This window comes from Spea bombifrons, chromosome 3 (assembly GCF_027358695.1).
Source record: "Spea bombifrons isolate aSpeBom1 chromosome 3, aSpeBom1.2.pri, whole genome shotgun sequence".
NCBI lineage: Eukaryota > Metazoa > Chordata > Amphibia > Anura > Pelobatidae > Spea > Spea bombifrons.
In genome coordinates, this window is record NC_071089.1 from 63824157 (window position 1) to 63848129 (window position 23973).

At 36.1% G+C, this 23973-nt stretch overlaps 1 protein-coding gene across 1 annotated transcript in view; it reads left to right on the forward strand.

The window, feature by feature from the left end:
* Window positions 1-23973, forward strand: part of ATG5 (autophagy related 5) — a 60451-nt gene that overhangs the window by 19301 nt on the left and 17177 nt on the right. Inside the window, exon 6 of the mRNA XM_053459432.1 lies at window positions 3896-3990. Within this exon, the coding sequence (XP_053315407.1) occupies window positions 3896-3990 (95 nt within the window). The remainder of the gene's footprint in view (window positions 1-3895; window positions 3991-23973) is intronic.

The following is a 23973-nucleotide window of genomic DNA, read 5'->3' on the forward strand; positions in this document are numbered from 1 at the left end:
GATGGAATTTGTTACTGCTGTAGGATAAATAGACTCTTTAATAAACCACAAAAAAGCTCCCTACCCTGTAGTTCAGTAATGACATGTTGCCTTCTAACACTGATTAGCATGTTTCACAATAACCTGTAGTGCAGCCAGCTTATTGTAGAACATCTGCTGAGTTTGTAATGTCTTATTGCCTGCAGTGTGTTTTGTTGTAACACAGAGAGAGTTATTGTCTCGTATCCTACACAACATCGATTTTAAAATCACTACTACCGCAACTGGATTGGGTCCATATAAAACAATAGCTGTTTGAGCTCTTCATGTGGTTTGCGATGGGTGGGAAAATGTAACGTCAGTTGAGTTTTTGTTTTTTCAAATACACCTTTATGCTTGTTTGTGGTCATGGGCGATGCCAATTTCAGAAGTCCCAGGTAGTTTTTTTAAATTGCTTCATATCATCGTGGGCTTGGAGACTGCTGTTAACTCAACGCAGTACAGCCTTTTTTCTTAAACAATAGTTTTCTTTCATTACTGTTAACCCTGTTGCTTGTCAGTTCTTTTAATCTGGGATGTTTTTTTTCTTTGCTGTATAATTTTCCATCCCCAATTGAGTTCACTGTTGTAGTTGTCAAAGTTCACCTGTTCTTTAGCTTTGTGTGCAAATGCTGTCTCATATATGTATTGTCATGAGCTGCATTATATATACCAGGAGAGCAGCTAAGTTAGGTTCATATACTTATAGGCTCCGATTGATCGTTCATTTCCATTAAGTTATCTCTGCCCCATTGATAAGTTGCTGGTTTCTGTTGATTGGCCAACTCTAGATCTCTGAGACAATTATGCAGACTGCGAAACAAAGCGCATGCGATCAGTAGTTCTAAAATGTCAGTTTCCCTTTAAAAACCTCAGTTTATTAAAAAGCTCTACCCCCTCCATAATCCATATAGTCAAGAAGCATGTCTCTTTGTGATTGTATATGCAGGCATCAGCCATTCAATTATCGAGCTGGCCTTTTCCACCAACTCCTAGTTTTCTTTGGAAACCTTCCACCAAGTTGTTGTTCAAAATCTAGAACACTTTAGATGGTTTTATTTCATCACATTGGCAGATCTGGTAAAAAAATATATATATATTGTGGGAGTTATGAAAAGAAATATCCTAGAGCTTTTAAATGATAGTCAAATTACCTTTTACTTTGTGTTTTCAGAAATCAAGATGTTCTAATGTGGAAAATATCTTGAGTAGAGACAACCAGACATGCAGCCATAGTTTTATATTTACACAATCTGCTTTTGATGCGGTTGCCTTTTGTGTGTTGGGGGGAGGACATTTACAGATTTTGTTTAAAAGGCAGGAGCCAAATGTGGCATTTGTCCTTCTGCACATTAAAGGAGACCAAATGAATGTTTAGTGTGTCTAATGATGTCATACAGCCAGCGATTTATTTTCATTCTGAAAACGTAAAAGCTTTCTGATTGGAGATCGTTTTATTTCTCGGGCCCTCCATGTGAGCTTGCGCCTCTGCCTAAAACGCATTAAGGTGCCTTCCTAAAACGTGTAACGCTATTGTGTGATTATTGTGAATACAGACACTTTCACTGCTGGTGGTTTTTCTTTCTCTGGGAGAGAAATGAGTTGTACAGGTTCTGTACAAAAAAATCAAGCGCACGCTGGAATCAGGCTGGCATCACCTAACCATCCTGTCACTTTCTGTTCCTACTTTGACTTTGATGTTCATGTGATATTTAAATGCAAATATGTGTTGTCCAAGTGAACTTCAGGTTTCTGGACTCGATTGCCATATGGATTAATACTAATAATTTCGTTTCACGCTATGTAGTTTAGCATTGGGTCTTTGGTATATAGTTTTCAGGTGGTATTTGCTATCCCTCTATGTAACAGGATCACATTAACATTTCTACCCTTGGCACTTCATTAGCGTTAACAATTATTCAGCATATTTTCTTTCTTATTAATGATTACCTTTGACATGTGACCCTTAAATGGTCCAGTTTTTACATAACTCATCTTTATATTAATATATCTAAAGAATTGCTGAAGATGACCTTATTTTACTTGGCAATCATAGATTTTTTTTTTTTTTTTTTTTTACTATTTAAGTTAATTAGATTGCCTTTGCTTGATTTCTTGCATTTTTTGTAGTTAATTAAAACATTCATGGTCCTTTCAGTCATATTAGCCTTGGATCAATCAGTTCTTGTATGTATTCCCAAAACGTACCATGCTTGGTATTTAACAATAGTTAATACATTTTTGTGATTTTCTTCTACATTTTTTTCTCATTGGAGAGTTCATCCCTGTTGGACTTTAACCTTGAAAAGCATTGTCTTTGTTAGTTGCATAACAGGGATTTCAAATGAAACCATATTTTGATCACCGCCTTCCAAATTCTCCCTTACTTACAAATAATTGCGCGTATCTTTAGGGTAAATCAATGTTTATTGCGTTTTTAAGTATATGGGGTACAGAAAGGAAAATCCGGACGTTATGCCCGCATCTTTAATGTGTGAACCTGTGAGGTCAGGCGCTGGCGTTGGATGAGAATGCCTGGTTCGCATTTGGTTTTCATCTCAGAGGTGTTCACTGGGGTAAGGTCAGGGCTCTGTGCAGGCCACATCAAGCTTATCAACTCTTACTTAGTTGCACAGTCAAGCTGGAACAGGATAGGTCCTTCCCAAATCCAGTGCCACAAATTTGAAAGACTACAATGTTTTTGTATGCTGTAGCCCCAGACCATTATCCCTCTTCCATTAAACTTTACAGTAGGCACTATGCATTCCAGTAGGTAGTGTTCTCCTTGCATCTACCAAACCCAGGTTCTTCCACCACACCTCCAGATGTCGAAGCAAGCTTCATCACTCCAGAGAGCATGTTTCCCGGCGAAAGTGTTTATGCTAAATTGCTTCCAGAGGCAATTTAGAACTATGTAGCAAGTGATGCCACAGAGGACAGGCTTTTTTAACCTGCTACGCTTATCAGCACTCAGCAGCATCACTCTTTGTGGCTGAGCTGTTGTTGACACTTTTATTTCACACATATTAGCAATTGGAAGTGGACCAGGGCCAAACTAGTCAGTGAGGTTTAAAGTCACTGACCTTCAGAACGACACATTCTACTGCCAGCGTTTGTCTATGGAGATGGCTGCCCATGTGCTTGATTTTATACACATTAGCAATAAGTGTGACTGAAGCACCTACACTCAATAATTCGGAAGGGTGGTCTCATAGTTTTGGTCATACAGTGTATCTCTTTTTGAAAGGTCTTGTTACTTTTAAGATACGTTGTTACTAGTGTGAAACTATGCTGAAAGTACTTGTTTGCATACTTACCTAATCACAGAATGAGAGAAAGTAAAGAATGAGAACTAGTGCTATGCATCTGAACTAATCAAAAATACAGTTAGCAATAAAAAAATGTTTTTAATTAAAGAGGAAGTACCATGGTAAAATAATTTTCCTCGAGCATAAATACAGTGCTGTATACAGTCATGTAGGTTAAGACTGACAAAATCTGGTTTTACCTAGTTTTGTTTCAGGAAATGTGCTTCATCTTCACACGTGGAGAATCTGGACAACCATTGTTATCAGTCATGATAATTTGGGTGACTTTCCCCACTCAAACATCACACTTAAGCTGATACTTTATAGCAATGCTAATGAAGTGTGTTCTTCTGTAGACTTTCATTAGAGTATCGGACTGGGTGTTTAAGACTAAACCATTCTATTGGTTGCCACAAGGCAGCATGATAAGGAATCAGAGTGTTTTTCTAGTAAAGATTGGCTAAAATAACAGCTGTAATCAACGATGTCCTAGCACTATAATTGTATGTACAATAATTTATCAGAATGTCTTAATTAATATATGCATTTTGTATTTTATTCAATTCTAGATAAATTTGACCAGTTTTGGGCTATAAATCGAAAACTCATGGAATATGCCCCAGAAGAAGGAGGGTTTCGTTATATCCCGTTTCGGATATATCAGGTAAGGAAACCTTTGAAATTGCTAAACCTTTATGTGCATTGTTAGATTCTTGCCGTCAAGGACCTAAGGCGTACATATAGAATTAAACGCCCTCCTACCGCTGCTTCTCACCACCAGATTGATTATTAAACCCTATTTAATTACATAATAAGGTCTGGTAATTAAGTAATGAGAAAATGAGCAAATCTAACAAAATCCTAAATTCAGATATTGGGTCTGCCAAATATAAAGGCTGTGAAGTCACCACTTAACCATGTTCTCTGCAAGGTAACGCACCACTTTTTGTGTGTTAAATAAAAAAATAATTGTTTATTAATCTTTTTGGAACTTCTTTACAACTAGTTTGTCCAGCGAGTCTGATTATGGGCTAAAATTGAAAGTATAAAGTTGGCTGTGTGATAAGCCTGTCAAGCTTGAAGAACATTTCATGGAACATCAACACTATTTATCTGTCAGTCTGTCTATCTATCATCTACTTGCATTGCAGTAGCCCTTAATAAAAGGATATTTAGTCATAGTGAAACTAATGATTAATTGGGAACGGAAATCACAGTTATCATAGTGTGAGCTATGTAAATCAGCCGGCAAACTGAATTTTTAGGTCTGCAATCTAGCATTTCAGAATGTTTTCTTGTGCTAGGGATTGACTGCTGTCAATTCTTTAATACAATAAGTATTATTCTATGTGAGCTGCTCTTGAGCCTTAAAAATGTTCCATGTAAACTAGTGTTTTCTTGACATTTCAAACACTCATATCAACAAGCCAAATCTGTTATTTCTGACACATTCCAGTGTAATGTTTGTAAGTCTGCACGTCAACTATGATTGTATGGCGCTTATTTGTACCCAAAACATTATACCGAATGCAGGTATGTGACTTCGAGATGTAACAACATTGCAGTGATCCAGAGGCTTTAAAATCACACGTGTATCTAATATGCAATCTGTTGGCAAAGGTTTATCTGAACAGATCTATAGCACACCTTTGTTGACTTTTTTTTTTTGCAATTGGTCAACATTAGCGTGTACCTGATTATTTCGGTTGGTGTGTTATACTATTCAGATTCCGATTATTTCCCATGCTGGCTAGGATGGTGACCTAAAATTGCTAGAGAGAACTGCAGCTTTCTGCCCGTGACTGATGTTGGGGTTGTGAGCTCCAAGCCAGTCCTGTCTATGGCAATAGTGGTTTCTCTGCATCTACTAATTCTGATGTTCTCTCTCTACCCCTTGGGGAGCAGTGGGAGAATACAAGTGGAAAGGTTCAGAAAATATTCACGCAATCATTGTTTAATCGCGTTACTGCCTCCAAAGCTCTCTCTAACAACTCCAGCAGGCCTCAGTAGAAGCGAGTGAAAACTTTCACCCATATTCTTGAAATGGTCTCAAATACCACCTGGCCAGATATTCCTCATAGTCATTCAATCAAAGACCACTGTTGTTGTATGTACAACGTTTAAATTGGGCTGTCACTAGGTCCCCGTTTTGCATGCCCAGGTGGTTATATGATACTTTCTTAGTTGTGTTGTTACTGGAGATACCAGGTTTCAGTAGCAGGAGTTCACAATAGTACAGCACTATTATTATTATTGTGGCCATAGGGTTTCACCATAATTTGGGGGCTTTCATTAAAGCGGGGCAGCTGCACTGTGACTTGTACCTTTTTTCACCAACGCCAAGACATTCTGATCAGGTGCAAAAGCAAATTGTAAGATGAGCCACGTCACACAATGCATGGTCTGTTTAAATGACAGGTATTGTGATGCTCGGTGTCGAGGTGACTGGGGATCATCGAATTGACAGCTTGATATCTCCTTGTCTGCTTTGCTCTGAACACTATATGCATAGCCTTATTTTTGAAAGATGCCGTGATCACCTTAAGTGAATATGAAATAGCATGATGACTTTTGATTAACCCCTCATCTCTTATCTCGTACAGACTTGTGTTGTGTCTTTCAATTTTGCCATTTTTTTTTTCTGATCTTTAGTCACGAGATGCTTGAAACGGATCATTAAAGAAAAAAATACAGAATGGCACATACAACCTATTTTCCGCATCTGCCGGTATAGTTAAGGCATGCTTTTAGTATATAACAAGTCTGTTCAACCCCTTTGAGTGGGAGGCCAGGACATATTCAACAACTTCTGCATCCTTTGGTTCCAATGCAGATAGAATTATATTACAGGGAGAAGGCAGAATTAATATAAGCAATGTACATTTTTAACAATAGCGTAACTTAATATACGACAACTGCTCTTGCAAGTTTACAAAAAAATGATAGCATAACCTTTATATGACATGTTATTAATTTGCCATTTTGCTTATAAAAAGAGGAAGATGCTCAGGAGAAAAATGATATTTCAATTTGCTGCATTTTACAGTTATCGCACATTTGGTGCCTGTGCTGGATCAGCCTTTCTTTGCATTTCACCATTTTGCTGGGTCATTATGCATTATATACCACAAAGTAACTTCGCATATGCAGTATCGCTTACCGCCAGTTATTTTTTTTTTTTTTTGATGAAGGTAAAAGATTACATTACAGCCTTTCGTTACGTAACTTGGTAAATATAATAAGAAAATATAATCATCCAATTTTGCCTTTACAGGCAGCAAAACAAAACACTATGACTTATCCGTCAAATGTTGAGTTTCTAGGTGGTTTCTGGAGAGTGAAGATTTTTTTCAGCAACTTCACTATGTAGTATGAAGGGCAAATCCTGGCTAGAATCTCCTGAAATAAGGGTTATCATGACCTTGAATAATTAAGGGTAAATTAGTGAGATAACTTGAGTCATCTATGATTATCAATGCATTATACAACTGAACCAATTTTTAAAGAAGCAGGTAACAGGGCATTGGGCATTCATAATGCACTGTAAAGTTTGGTAATTTAACCCAAACTGAGCTCAGATGTACCGAAAAAATTTAAATATTTTTCCTCCTTCCATGATAACTCCAGCAGAATTCATTCACAACCCTGAAGACTTTTTTGTGGAAACTCAGACTAGAAAATAAAGTTTCTCAGAGATGGTGAATTTTTACACCCCCTTTTAACGGCAACTATGATAGAAACTCAAGGTGTATAACACATGTGTAGCTATATATATATATATTTATTATGTGTGCAACTTTGCAGTTATGTCTAGGGAAACCTATCTTTTTTTTTAAAATTGAGTCTAAAGCCTTAATATTTTTTGAAATAATTTCCCTTTAGGCATAGCAAAGGATTCTGTATAAATTAGATGTGTATGAAAATAATTAGAAAGAAAAAAACTTTACTCAAAAGTCTGCTTATTTTCCCCCCTTTATTAAAATGCTCTACTTATTCCTTTTAGCATTTCCCAAAAGCCCCTGTTAAATAAAGCCATTAAACTATCTGTCACATTTGTGTTTATGTATAAAAGTGAGAGGATTGGCTATCCACTTAGCATGTAAAGGAAATGGGGATTTTAATTTATTGCAGTAACTTTATATGGTCCCATGGACGTTTGCTTTGGGAAGTTAGTCAAACAGCAGTGAGTTAAATTGGAAAGTACCTAAAAGAATATCAGATCAGACACATCTGAAAATAAATTATGTACAGATAGCAGAACAGAACAATGAGAAAATAGGATATGACATCATAGTCTAGGAATACAGCAAATGTATAGGAAGTGTCTGCAGATGTACTAAGCCGTGAGTACAGGAGCTGATTAGCAGCATGGTAACTGTCACATGTTTGCAATTTATTCTTGTCTGTGACGAATTTATTCTTCTGAAATTATTGGTTGTGGAGCATCAGTAGAGCGATGCATACTAACGCTATAACTCCTATTTACACCTCACTGTGTTGCAGAATCGGGGCCTGTTTTATCTCATGCAGCCCAATACAAATTTGTTTTCAAAACCCTTATACCCTAAAAAAATGAATCATGGATCGTAAAAAACCCCGCCTGTGAACATCTTCTTACTTCTTGCTTCACAGAGCATGTATACAAGTTATTAATAATACGTTTGCACATACAGTGCCGGATTCTTGTGCTTTCCCGTCCTTACCAACATGCAGTTATACTGTTTAGTACATTTTTCATATTTAGTAGAGTTTCTATATGTCTTAGAAATACTGTATATATGAGGGCAGTTTCCATGCTCGCCTCGGGAAAGCTGAGGTCCATGGTAGAAGGGAACACAAGCAGCTTATCTAATCAGTTTCCAGTCCAGAAGTTCTCTCCTATCTCGTAACTGGACCCTTTAAAAAGATGTATGACCCAATCAATAATAATCAACTACTTCACAGGACAAATGATCATGCAGACCCTGATATTTGGAAGCCAAGATGGCTCCTCCTATTGTATATACATAGTAGGCTTTTTTATGTCATTGCATGGTTTAATCAGTTAGAGATTTATTTATTTACACAACTGTAAATTATATGATTTGGGAAATGTGTCAAATTTCATTTATGTTCGCATTAATGTTCTTCATAAGCAAATGCTTGCATAAACTAGATCCAACATCTTTGGGATGTTTCACTGCTGCAAGATAATAAGAATCCACAGAATTGAAGCAATTGACTGGAAAATTTTCAAGAGTTTAGCTTTTAGTTGCCGTTGCCAAACTCCTATAATGCTAGGATACTTTTGGCATGAGTAAGAATGTTAAGATTTTACTGTAGGGTATTCTTTGTTGTTTAACAGAGGTCAGCTGAATTTGTGGTGTTCAGACTGAGACAGGGAGTATTGAGCTATTTTAGAGGAACAGGGGGTATGTGATTTTAATGATATCACTGGCGTGGAAACTCGTAATTACTAATAATACAGCAGCAGTACATCATTGCGCTACAGTTCTTTCTGCCACCATCTGTAGAATAATGTTTGTAGTTATCAAAGTCTGGCTTATTGTGTCTACGGTAAAGCTAGCCTTGCGTTTCTCTTGATTTCCGTGCACATATTTTCCAGTCCTTTAACATGTTAGCATGACTGTTTAAGAAGTTCTCCTTAAGTTGTGTTCAGGAGCTTAGGTAGGAGTGTCAGAGGAGTACTATAAAAAAACTCCAAAATAACCACGCTGTGCTGTGCTGTGCTTAGCTTTCTAAGTAGAAAAACGAAACAATCCGTTAGTAGTAAGTCAACAAAGTATCATTTTGGCCGTTGCCTTTAGCTGGTTCTTTTTGATGTTCTTCAGGGCATTATGTACTAGAACGAAAGCCTTCCGGAACGGGAAGCGTGTACGCGTGTATAGTTCAGACAGAGACATTCACACGCACAGTACAGCATTAGTAGTGACAACTAAATTGCAGGCCAGAGAAGATGTGGCTAAAATAGATTATGTGTGAATTATGTGCTCTTTCTGAATAAAAAAGTCAAATAGAATAGATTGCATTTAATGCCAGGTTGTGAATAAAAGGTTAACGCTATATGGGTTTTTAATGGTTAGGAGTACTTGTGGTTTAAAAAAATCACTCCCTCCCTCCAATCCCATATGTTCCTCCTGCTGCATATCTATCTTTGGACTTCCTCTCCTAAAATAGACCTCTTCCTCTGCTATTATTAGACTATGGACACTAGTAGCAACACTTAGTTCCTTTTTGAAAAGTAAGTCATTATTTTGGTCACAACGTATGTGCAGATATTAAGCATTCAAAAACCAAATCGCCTTATACTAACTGAGTGGCTATAGCAGGGCAGTTTCAAATATTTAAGTAAAAAGCCAACCTTTTTACTACCTTTTTTGCTGTTTGGCCAACCACAGAAGTGGTGCCATTTTTCATTCTGGGCGACCTCTTTAGTACCAGCTGATGCTTCTGTCATTGTAAACATAAACAAATTGCAAACAGTCACAATATGGCTGATTTCTCCAAAAAAGGAAAAAAATAGATTTTCATGTTTACTCACAAGGTGTTGTGTGCTGTTGGAATTGTTGGAATTTCCAGTTGTTATTTATTTTGCTCGCTTATTTTTTCATGGTTAGTAGGTTTTCATTTTACCTCATGTTGCAGACAATAGGGGACTGACAATACATTAGCTATGAATGGCGTGTAGACAATGTTGTGGGTTCTAGGAGAACAGAAAGTGATTGCAGATCATTATCAATACAAATAATTACTTGATTTACAGATTGTGTCCATAGCAATATGCTCCCGTTTAAACTAATGCTTAAAGCTTGGCTTTTCTTGTACGCCTTCGCTTCACTGTAGAATGATCTTGGATGACATGAAGAAAATAAGCAGTACTAACCACTTCTGTCACTTGGCGCGGTTTATCTAGATGAAGAAAACCAACACATCAAACGGTGACTTTTTAGCACAGCCACCATTAAACACACTTTCATTTTGCTTTTTTTTTTTTTGACTGGAGGTTTAGTTTTCTCTGTGTTTTTCCTCCCCGCTAGAACAATACAAAAATCTAGGTCACCCATGAGGTGAGCAGTAAGTGTCTACGAAGCTGTTTTAGGTGGCTCAGCCTTCATCCTGTTTGTAACACATTGAAAAATATAATTTGCATGTATTTAATCAACATTACATATTAAATGGGGCTGATCACAATTGATCACAATATTAATTGCCAATTTCTTCAAGGATAGAATTCAGAATCCTGACGTTAAGCTACAAACCTGCGCCAATACAGCTCCTCTCCACAGCCTTTTGTTTATATTGAGATATGTCTCGAATAGCTCCTTCTTCTCCATGAATGCATCTTAGCCTCTTTTCTTCGGCTGCTCTAGTTCTTTCCTACAACATTTTAGTAGCGTGGCAACCATCTTATAAAATGTTCTACACAACTTATTTTAACTATTTTAACGTTCATTGAAACACAGCTAATAGGGGGGAAGCTTACCACATCACTAGCCAATTAACCATTTCATGCCCTCTGTATCTGTAGAACTTGACCTAATTAGAATAAGCAAAGAGTGTAGCTCATCTGCATTTACCTATTAGCTATGGAACTGGCAGGGCAGTTGTGGATTCAGTTTGCTGAGGTTGCTTTATTAAAGATCATCCCTGGCAATATGTTTTCTGCAAGAAGAGCAGGGCTGAGCGAGTCCTGCATAATATACCGTTAAGTCAGTGAGGATCTCTAACTGGTTTACATGAGCTTTCAACAGGACCATCAAACTATTATTGGAGCAGAAGCCCACTAGGGTTGGTCCTTCATAATGTAAAAGCTAAGTCAATGCAATCGCAACCCTTTAGCCAACTCTTAATTTAAAAAAAAAAAGTTTTTTATAGGAACTTGGCATAGACAATCATTTTTTTTTATTATTTGTTTTATATAGCACCATCATTTTCTGCAGCGCTGTACAATGGGTAGACAGGACATAAATAGTAACATTACAATTTGACTTACAAAAACAACCGGTGAAGAAGAGCTTTTTTTAAATAATAACTAAGGTTGAGGACACCATTTCTATATGAACCTTTTCTGTTGTTGAATGGAATCAGTGACAGCCAGTCCTACATTAACAATTTCTAACCTGAATTTTCTATTGAGTGCAAAAAAAAAATTTGCATTGCTTGCGTGTTATTTTTTTTATTCCTGTTAGCCCTCGGTGGTTTCTTCTCCTCCGCTTCTTATCATTGTGTGTTTGGCTCTGCTGAGACAACGACAGTGTTGTTAAAAGAAGGTGTGTGTGTTTGTGTGTGTGAACAATAGAAAAATACATTAGTCATACCCCTTTCTTTTACATTTAACTTTCTCCTCCGCCACCATGCATATTTACTGTTTACTCATAGGGTGCGTGTGTTTAAGCACGTTAAAGGATCTTCCCGGGTGACAGTCTGTGTACAATTCATATTAATCCTAAGGACATTTCTATGAAGTTTTAAGGAGGGTGAGTTACAATGCACTGCTGAGTGCGGTGCTGAATTTAAAGGCAGATTAGAACCATTTGACCAATCTAGTAAACCCATTATTCCTAGTGTAACGGACCCCTTTTATTTTCTCATATAAAGGATATGCCAATCCCATGCATGTTTAAATTCCCTCACTGTATTAGCCTCTTCCAGTTCTCCTGGGAGGCTTTGCCACTTATAGTCCACCCTCAGTAAAGTAAATCTTCCTTACATAACATTTATGCCTCTTTACAGCCTTGTACAGGGGTAGGTTCAAACAGTATGATGATGCAGCCCTGACTAGATCCTTACTGCTCATCTAGTCTTCTAAATTTGGAAAATATTAAGCAGTTTTTTTAAATAAAAAAAATATTTTATTATTTTTTTTCCCTATATATATATACACACACACATACATATTTTTCCCTTAATACATGCTGCGCTTTGGTGTACACATGACAGTTTTCTTTACAAATATCAATTCATTGGTAAGTGAAATCCAGACTGTTTTTAGTATAGAACAGAATCTTGGGTATAATGTACACTCCATTTTCCCTTTGTCCACAATTAAAACAAATGTGTCATGGATATATACTGACACATACATAAAATGCAGATACTCTGTATTATGTATGTAATATATGTGTGTATATATATATATATATATATATATATATATATATATATATATATATATACACCAAGATTAAATTATGTTCAGAATGGCTGAACATTTAACACATTCCTCTGCGCTTGCTTCTAAGTAATATTCAGCCGTTGTTAGCACTGATCATAAATTTAATCACATGCTGCCTAGTCTTATAAATTAAAAACTAAAAGTATAAGTTTGCACGGAGAGTTAAAAATGCTTTTATTTTATTCATGTGAGTTACATATAAATAATTAACTTGCATGACGAGTGAAAAGTGCTTTGTATTTTATAAATGTAAATTCACTTTCACAGTATTATTTTCACAATTTTACGGTTTCAAATTCTGTAGAGGGAGATAACCCCCCCCCCCAAAAAAAGGAGAAAAGCTGTATATTATTTCACACAGCTTTCATTAATTATTATTTTCTTTGCTTGTTAGATTGTAATGTCGTATCCTCTTATCCGGACTATTTATATTACATTCTCCTTCCGATAAACACTTGGAAGAAGTATGAATCACAACAAACAGCACGTAGTAGCTAGTTACATCAGAGAGACCCTCTGCGAAGGTCAATTCAATGTAAGGATGTGACGAAGACGTGAGCTGTTTCCCAAGGCTTAAAAGTTGAATTGTCGCTAAAGTTTATGAGATGAAGTGCCGTCCAATAATGCTGTCTAGACACAACACTTTGCCGCTATTTCAAACAAAGAGGAAAAAAACAAATGTCAAACCAGATGTATGGAATCCAAATAGCTATCTTTACCAAACTAAAATTAAGACTTACAGATCTTTAGGATATTAAATGTTAGTAAAACCTTCTGCGTAATAGCAGCATTTAGGCAAATAACAGGTTTCTACCAATCTGACATTTCCGTTACAGGCTATAGCAGTGTGTATTTTGTGTTAAAACCCAGTAACCATTAACTTTTCACATTGCACTCTACAAGGAACGGTATTGCCTGTATATTAAAGTAATCAGTTATTACTTGTGAAAGCTTAGAGATTTTTTTTATAATTCTTTTTTCCCCCCAATATTTTATTCACAAAAAAAAAATACATAAAATAATAATAAAAAAATAAAACAATGTGTAGAGTGAGGCATTTTGGATTGTTAAACTTCCTAGACCCAGTGTATTATCTTAGATTTATTAATACACTTGAAAATATGTATCATAATGTTTTCAAAAGAGCTGCAATATGCCTCTGCTCATGTAATCAGGGCCAGACTAGCCAAAACTATACATTGGTATTAAAGAACAGCAACCTACAGCTTAAATTATTAAATGCTCTCCATCCACTGGCTCAACCAGGAATGTTCCCTATACGACCTATGACCAGTCCAAGACTGGTTTTAATTGTAATATATGAGGGGTGAGGGAGGTGGCACGGATATTCCGAGATAAGAGGTACTGTTAAAGCAGTTGTCATATCAATAAATTACGGTATATCAAAGAACAATATGTTTAAGCAGTATAAAGAACTGTAGTCTAATTATGTTAGAATCAAACCATTCGCTAATTCACACGAGCTTGTTACAAAGCTAGGAAAATGATCAAATGTCATAAGACTCGTTTTCTGCTGTTTTGTGCATTTTCCCCCATACTTTAGAAAATGTACCTTCCTTTTTTTTTATTTTTAAGTGTGTGGTTTTCATAAAGTATTACTAACCTACTAAACTCTAATTTTTAAAAAGCTATATTTTAAATATTTTTTTTTACTGTTAAAAAGCGAGTTTTGTTATTTTTAATGACCTCAAAACAGATTTGCTTTCCAGCCTTGGTCATACATTGTTCCAGCAAATTGACTAGTAAAGTGATTAGTTCTATGTATAACTAATGCTTTTGTTTAACATTTGGTCTTCTAAATTAAGACTGTACACTAAATTCTTTAAGAAGAATCCATCGCTTTGTTAATTCAAATAGGAATCCATAAAATATTTTCAGCTTGACCAGACAGCCTATGAAAATCAGCTTGGAGACGTCGAGCGTTGGTGTTCGTGTCAATGTCGGCCGAATACTTTTCTCATCGTCCAGAAGAGGCCAGTATTGCAGCAAAGTACGCCTCGCACAGCTCCGACTTGCTACGGGACAACTCTTACATGGCATTCCACGGGTTCATTGTTACAAAGTACAATTATAACAAAGTCTGCTTCGCTACGGTTTGAAGCTTGTTTTATTAAAACAGCTTGGACCGTGAGTTACTTCAAACCTTTATGTTTTGATAATTTCCCTGGAAAGACGGCTTATTAAGAATAGTAATGTAGTTTAAGGAATAATGTATTTTATAACAAGTGTCTTGATGTTGGCAATCAAATTTCTGAAAGAAGACAATGTGGTCATCTTTCATGCAGGCCATTTTTAGAAAGGCATGACATACAGGGCTATAAATAGAATAACATTAATATTTTAGAGCTTCTTGGTCCAAGGAGAAATCCGATTGCCTCTTGGAGACAAGAAGGAATTTTCCCCAATGGCAGAATTTAAGTAGCTTAATTAGGGGTTTTTTTTTTGCCTTCTTTTGGAACAAGAATAGGAAGGTTACGTAGAAGGGTTGAACTTGATGGATTTAGGTCTTTTTTTCAACCTTATGAACTATGTAACTATGAACTATGTAAATGTCAGAGGCTTGTTGTGTTGTACTAGTGCTTTATTTTAAACAAATGTAAAACTGTTATTTTCTTTTAATCACACACGTTTTATAAAATATTAGGCTAACAGTGTTACTCTCTCTCGTTTCCTATGTAGCTTAATTCCACCTCACCCGGCCACTAAGTCCTCTTTAGTGGTAACCCAATAGTTACGTGGTCCATTTTACTCCTCCCCTTTTACTTGTGTGAATGGTTTGGTTTGAGTTACAGACTGGAGATTTCAAACCTTTCATCTGTTATCTTTTCAAAGGCCTCTCATTAGACCCATTGTCCTCAGTGGCATACCCGACACTATGTTCTGAGCTGTTACATTGGAAATTAATGGGGTGCCATTTTTGACTGTGATAGGTTCCAGTTAAGGTAATGCATGCATGTTAAGCATTACCTTGCACAAGGAGTACATATATAGTAAACACTTGAAAAAGCTCTTTTCTGGTTAGAAACAAGTCTTAGGTTCCCAGGTGATGGGTTTGGTCATTGGGCTATATCTTTTAGAAAACAAGTAAATGTGGAATACCCCTTTTTGCTGTAGTTATTCTTCCTCATTTTGAGCATTTCCTCAGAATTTTTTCAAATATGACCCACTGTGACTTGTCTTATGTTCGTCTTATGTTCATCTAGATTGTAAGATCATTTGAGCAGGGCTCTCCTCACCTTTTGTCACTGGTAGTCCAAATTGCTATGTCGTACTTATCCATTGTACAGCGCTACAGAATATGATAGTGCCACATAAATCAATAAATAAAAATGAATTTGATTTAAGAAAGCCAATTCAATTTTAAACAGGTTTTAACCCCTCTTCATTGATCATGGCATTCCATGTGGTCATGAGTTTACAGATTATATGAAATGTATCATGATGCCATGGCATATCAATATTTTTGAGTGTATCTGCCACCATATTTTTTTAAAATTGTTAGCATTTTAATAACATTAAAAATAACTTTTTTAAATTAAAAAATTTGATCTTGGCTGCTGTATTTTTCCTAGCCCCTCTTTATTTTTATGGGGGTCATTTTAGGTTATTGAAGGGAATTTGTTATACTACACTAGTTGTATGCTTTTTGTTATACAAAGAAAATGCAATTCTCCATTTATTTCTTTTCCGATAACTATGCAAATATGTTTGTTTTCGGAGGAAAGTCCCATTTAATGAATGTATTAAAATAAGGGATACATCAATGAACAAACACAGAAATATTGACTTTTTTTGGAGAATGAAAGCTATTTAAACCCCTTGGTGGTTTTTAAACCTAATAATGATTATAACCTAGTAATAGGTTGGAATCACAAAAACTGTCATATGTAAGTGAAAGTTGTTTTGTCGTGGAACTACAAATCCATTATAATTTCTTCTACTTAAACAAATCAGTGACATTCGTTCTGTATGGTTTTTGGAAGCAATCTGTGCCTTCAAATGTCAACGCAGCGTAGCAAAGTTCCTTCCTGTCAAGGTGAAAAATCACAGTAATACGTAGAGATAACATATTTAGAAATGCTTTCAGACACCCACTTTATTCTGAGCATGTTGTGCATTGAAGAATATTTTTTTTTAATTCTGAAGAATGAATGAAAAAAAAAAAAGGAGACAAGCACTTTTATTATTAGTGCTTTGAGAAGATACATATTGCTGACAGAACAGTGGCCCGATGAGATTGTTCCAAATGTGTGTGTGTAAGTATATATATATATATATATATATATATATATGCAAATGAGCCTTTTGTTGACCCCATTCCTGTAGTTTCAGTTAGCCTTTTAAACTGTGATTCTAAATTAGATGGGACCTACTCTGTTTAATAATGGCAACCCTAATGGTAATGTGCCATTGTGCCTTTGTACATTTAATTTAGTAAAATATATGTTTGTGAGTGATCTCAGAGAAAGTTATTTATACTTTTTTTTTTGTGAGGCTCATAAGGCTTTTAATGTTTGCGAATTTTCATCCCTCCGGGTTAACAGATTGCTGAAACTACACTGTTTTAGAAATAGCCTAATCACCCAACAGCCCTGAGGTCCACATAGTTACTATAGTGAAGGTATGTCTTCCGTTGTACCTGAAACTCTGTCAACATCACTCTCTAAACTGGAATCTCTTGTTCTCTTGTTCTGCGCGGTGGGCAAATGACTCGCCTAACTATATTTGGTCATTTCCTCTCCAAATCTTATGACTGATCATCATCGTGGTTCTTTACCGTAACTCCGTTTAATGACATTTTTCAGGTTATGTATCATGTGGGAATTCTAGACATGGTTAAACTAGAGCGGGAATGCAAAACTTTTCTTTTAGGTCACTTTCCTAGACTTTCACTGTTTTTAATCATTTTGCTAATCATCTTTTGTTTCCACCTTTGCTTTAACAGTTTAGCTTCTCATAGTTTTGACAGGTAGAAACAGTTCTTGCAAAGTGAGCGTATAGGAAAGGGAAAGGTCCCTGTGGCCGGACTCGCAAGGGTTCTTAAAATGGGGTATGCCTGCATTAAGTTCTTTCATTGTGAGCCCAAAAAGCTTACAGCCCTCATTCTTTTTACATAATGGGGTTATTAATAGACATATAAAGCAAGTTTAATTTACAATATACATCTGTTATTAGGACTATGTTGCATGTTTTGCATTCATTAGTTTTGTCATTTATAAATGTTTTGGGTGTTGTAAGCACGCCTCGCTCTGCAGCTATAGGCTTTAATTGTTCCACAATGCAAAGCTAAATAAGAAGCAGAACAGACAAATTCAAAAGGAATCCCTGTGATCCCCTGTATGCTAGGGGTTAGGGAACAATTAGAGCAATTTAGAGAGAATTAAAGAGCAGGGCCTCTAAAATGGTGTGAGGTCTTACTTAAAATATACAAAAGACAGGGGTGAAAAAGGCTGAAAGGTAAAAATGCTTTCAAAAATAGATATTTTTATCATTCAACAAAATGCAAAGTGAGTAAGAGAAGAAAAATCTACATCAAATTAATATTTGTGTGACGACCCTCTGCCTTCCAAACAGCATCTGTGTTTTTAAGGAACTCGGCAGGTAGGATGTTCCAAGCATCTTAGAGAACTAACCACAGTTCTGTGGATTTACACAGGCTCAGTTGCTTCTTTCTCTTCGTGTAATCTCAGATAGACTTGATGATGATGAGATCGGGGCTCTGTTTGGGACAAACCATCACTTCCAGGACTCCTCATTTTTCCTTACGCTAAAGGTAGTTCTTAATGACTTTAGCTGTATGGTTGGGGTCATTGTCATGCTGCAGAATAAATTTGGGACCAGTCAGATGCCTCCTTGATGGTATTGCATGATTATAAGTATCTGCCTGTACTCGGTATTGAGAAGACCATTAATATTGACCAAATCCCCAACAGATTTGCAGCCCCAAACATGCTAGGAACCTCTACCATGCTTCACTGTTGCCAGCAAACACTCATTCTTCTACCTCTCTCCAGCCCTTCGGCAAACAAACTGCCTTCTGCTACAGCCAAGTATTTCAAATTTTGGCCACAAGTCTTCCATGAAGACCATTTCTGACCAGACTTCTCTACACGGTAGATGCGTATACCAGGGTCCAACTGTTTTCTACCAATACTTAGCTGATGGCACTGCTGGACATTTTATGATTTTGAGGGGAAGTAAGCATGATGTTTCATTCATCTGCTGCAAGTTTACTTGGCTGACCATAGCTTGGACAGAACATTTGGAAACCCCTGTCTGCCTTAGTTTCTGTCTTAGTTTACAGTACTTTACTATATACAAATGAAGCCTTTGAAACCTTAATATATACATATTGAAGAGTAAAAGGACTTGGGCAGACATGATTGAAATATTCAAATATGTCAAGGGATTCAATTAAGTACTTTTTTAACAAGATGAGCACAAAATCCAGAGATGATGTTTGAACGTTGGAAGGTAGAAGACTTTACAGAAGGGGTAGTAGATACTTGAAATTGTCTTCCTGTCAAAGTAGTATAGGGATTCAATAAAGCTTTTTGTGTGCATAAAGCTATCTGAGATTCAATGTGTGATTAAAGCTATCAAAAATCAGTGTTTCAAAAAGGACAGTCTAGATTGGCCAGTTTGTTCTTTTCTTCTGTTGTTATCTTGGTACCTAACATGGAGAAGACAACGTGAGGTCCTTTTTGATGTACATATTTTGTCTGGACTTGTCAGCATTGAGTGAGTTAGGTAGTCTGCTTTACTGATCCATTTTTCCAGCTGAGGAAGGAAAGAAATGTTTAAATCCAGGGTAAGCCAATGCCAATAGTCTCTTCTAATGTGTAATAAATGGGATGAATGTCGTATTGTGTGTTCTTTTGGCCTTATTAATTTTCATCTGTGTTTTCTTGGCAGACAGCCCTGTTTTTATCGCAGAGTGCATAAATAATTGTTTTATAAGTACAGCTGGGAGCAGGCTGCTGACAGAAAAAGCAGTGATTTCTAGGACAGTGATCCGTCTTCATGTTATGCTTATCATAACATGCATTCATACACAAACAGAAATTCACATTCACTGAACCCAGCTGAAAGATAAATTATCTTCCTAGCGTTTGCCTTTTTTTTCTCACTGTAAGTTTTACACGATTATCAAAAATCACAAGGGAAGTACAGAAAGTAATACAATGTCATTAAGCATCTTAATGTTTTTTGGACTTTTAAAGCTATCAAAAGCACTGTTTTGAATAATAGAATTACTGCACTTGAACGCAACGTACTGTTTTAAGATAAATGTGATTAGCAAACGGTTTTCATTTTACTATTTGTTTAACTGTAGTTGCCCACTGTTCCAGAATTGTAATTTGAGTACAGCTAAAAAACCAATTGGAAACAATTTTGTACTTATAAAAGTCCTCTATATTTGTATATTAAAGGATGCCGTTCTGCCTATTCTGCTGAATTTAGCAATTTTGGTAATAAATGTAGCACCAGACACATCATTCCTAGCACTATTCTGTAGTCCTAGTACTGAATAGGCACCCTTATCAGAAAAAAAATCTTTAATCCCCAAAACATTTGTCTAATTCAGATTTTTTTTTTTGTAAACTTAAAGGCAGTTACTCAAGCAGGTACAGATAGGCTGTTGCCATAGAAACCGAAAAAGCTTCTGAAAAGTTTCAGTGTACGCGATTAACAAAAGAAAGAATAAAATAACAGATTGCAACAAATGTTTTGTACACGTAGGACAGCACCTTTTAAATCGCAATCTTTAGGCAGTGGCGTAAGGACTTAGGTATATCGAATCTGCTCGAGTATCCCTAAACTAGCAAAGCTTTTCTTAAGAAGTGTTTGACTTTGTAAAGAAAATATTTCCCCCCCCCAAACAGCATAAAGCTACTCAAGAGTTAACTATAAGTTTTTCATCTTTGTTTGATCACCAAAAAAATGCCCTGTAGCTCTGTAATAATAAAGGCAACCATATGTTTGTACTGTAGATAGTTATGTCTTCAGTTTTATGAGGACAGGATAATGCAGCGTACTTAATTTCTTCATTTATTAATAAAAAGTTCATTTCTTTTTTTTTATTTTTCTTGCTTGAGGAAAGGCAATGATATATGGCTTACAGGAAGGAACATACTCAGGTCTGGTGTGCACTTGCAAATAATAAATATAGCGTCTGTTCCTTGAAACGACTTAAAACAAAATTGTCCCTGCTGGATTCAGTCTTCAGTTATGAAGTCCCATCATCATTCTGCTGTTTACAATGTCAAAAAACCTAAGGTGTATTCAATAAACTGCATTTGTTTAAAATGTACTTGTTTTTTTGTAGTGTTTTGGTAAAACGGCAAAGTTGTGGAGAGTATTTAAACGGAACCTGTTTTCAAATAACTGGAAATAAACTAACGGCAGCTAGGTTTTTCTTTGACTTACAGTTCTGCTTAGGGCTATGTTTCCCTTGAAGCGGAATAGGAGCTTGCAAAATGGGCATGTCTATATCAAAGCCACACTTTCCCAAGCCCATTATAAGTAATAACCTTTCTTTGTTTCATTTTCCAATTAGCCAACTTTATTTTATTACTCTAAATGTACTTCCATACCAACGGCTATCAACTTTGGTTAGGCTTGCAATTGTAAGACTGAGAAAAAATATTATTATTATTATTATTTATTCATTTTATTATTCATTTTATTATTATTTCATATTCTGCAGCACTGTACAATGGGTAAAATAAAGTTATTCTTAAATGTAAAAACAATAGATTTATTAACATGAGTTCTTCTCTAGAAGGTGTCCCTTTCTTTGGATTTAAGCCCAGTTTTAAACTTCAGGTTTTTTTGGCCAGAGTCTGGGTTGTAAACCTGGGGAAATAGGTAATATTATTGTTTATTTTTTCTCTTCATTACGGACAGCTGTATGCAGATTCAAGATCTGTGCGAGGCATGCCTTGGTATTCACTTTAAACTCAATGCATGTGGTTCACTACCTCCCAAGTTTGTATATGTACAAGCCGAATGTGGAGATTAACTTTAACTCTATCAAGTCTAAAACACAAAGTATTGCATAAGATTGTAAATGCCTCCCTACATCTGCGAGGGAAACCCCTGCTTTTCTTAATAAGCTACACTTCCCTTTAAAGGAATTTCAGTACCTGTATAACTGCTTATAGTTTCTTGAAATTCATTTGAACATGATTACTAGTTACTAGCTCTTGAGACATAGACCTGCACCTTATTTACATGCAAATGCGGGTTTCCTCGTGTCTAAATTAAGAAGTACTGAAACTTCGTGAGTAACACATTAATACCTCCTGCATTTTTTTACATGTAACGTCACAAAGGCCCAGGAGTATTCCTGCAGTCAGTACCATCAGTACTCTACTCCACCAATTTCCTTTACTTTCAATACTCAAATATAGTATCCACAGAGTTCAGCCCACCCAAAGGAACCTTCTTGTAATGGAACTGTGACTTCCAACATGCTTAGTTGTTCCTCTATAATTCTAGGTTTCTAAATGATGTTCCTGGTATCAAGGCTTCGGAGAACCAATGTCTTCCCCTTTATATTGCATCAGTACCCAGGACTTTCTTGTAGGCTTACATGTCGTCAAAAAGTATACAGTGCTAGCTTTGTTCTTACCTGAGTTACATGGATTGGGTACCTATTCACTCCCAGTAATCGTATGCCCAACCCCAGCCCACAATAGACTTAGCAGCAGTGCACAATGCCAGTCAGCAGCTGCAAAGGCCACTAGGAAGAGGATATCATCTTGTCTCTCCGCATGTCAATGATAAAACCTCACCTTGAATATGCAGCACAATTATGGGTACCAGTCCTTTAAAAAAGGACTAGAAAAAGGTCAAAAGAAAGGCTACAGAATTAATAATGGGGATTGGAAGATCTTGATTAACGACTTAAAAATAATTTGCATTTGTATACACTAGAAAATCAGTGTCTTAGAGGGAATATCATATTGTCGTATATATATATATGCAGGACCAATATAAAGACCTCTACAGTGAAGCGTTGCACTTATGAATCGTTATATTTAACCTACATAAGACACTAAAAAGATACAACCAACAACCTCAGAATAAATCGTAATCATTCCCATATTACTTGATGTTAATATCTCTTTTTTACAAAAATATTAATTCCAATCATCAATACTGTAAAGGCAGTTTACAGGTACATTGAACAATAAGATCACATCTGAATATACTTTTTTCTTTTACGGGAGAGATGAATCTGGATTGCGTCACAAACTCTGAGCATCTTTAAGTCGTTCTGTGTGTCTGTGCATAATCTTTTGGGGTATAATGTTTGCTTTGGGGATTTAACCAGATTACATAGTGTAACTAACTGGCCACTGGCTTTACCAATTCTAATGAGTTCATCACTTATTTGAAAAAACTACACGTCTGAGTATAAGAATTTGTAAACATCGCAATCATCCATAAGCATTCCGTGCGTCGTAGTAAATGTATATTCTGTGAGTACGTTTGTATATTTAGTTCCAAAGGTGCATTTTTTACTTATTTATTTTTAGGAAGCCTATTTTAAACTAAAAAATAGTTTACACAACAGTCCATAACAACACTCAGTCCACAGCAGTTATAGGCTTGTGATAAATTGTTGGTTGGTTTTCATAAGGGTCTCTCGGGGGGGGGGCTTTAGGGTGGGAACATAGAAACCATTTTTACAACTTTTTTTTTTATTTGATCAGATTTTGTTTATTTTCTTAAATGTTTTGCTTTCCTACTTGTCATATTATTTTTACTAGGCTGTCAAATACTTAAGAATACTGGTTTGTGATTATAAATATACATGATTTGTTATAATAATGTATAATATAATATTAAATTGCATAATTCATACTTGAGTGACAAAATACCAATTTTGTCAAATACTAAATTCATTATATTGTTCATTGGTTTTATCATATTTAATATGTGTCATCTTTAATTTGAGATTCCTTGATTTGTAATGTACATGTGTATAGTCAGTCTTAATGCCTTTACAATGAAAACTCTTTGTTGGGTGGCCTTGTCCTGCATCATATGATCAAGAGGAACATAGATATGTAGGCTTAGATATGTATGGTTTAGGAAGTGAGGAGCAATTTGTCCTCTTATTGCTCAGAAGATATGCTCCCCCTAGAATAGCATAGTTAAATGCTACCGGTGACTGTAATGTTACCGGATCATCAGACACTTAACATTTGGAGTGCGTTCTGCAACAATGCCTTGACTCAAGTGTGTACTGTGTACGTTCATCAGACCACTGATAAGTACTCACATAAATGTTGCTGCTTGTGCGGACTTGGGACTGTTCAAGGAAGCAGGCTACAGTTAAACAGGAGTACAGGTTTCTGTGTTACATCAGTGCATTTTTTAATACAAAGTCAAGGTCACAATATAATATATGCTGTAGACTCAAGGCTTGTAGATTTC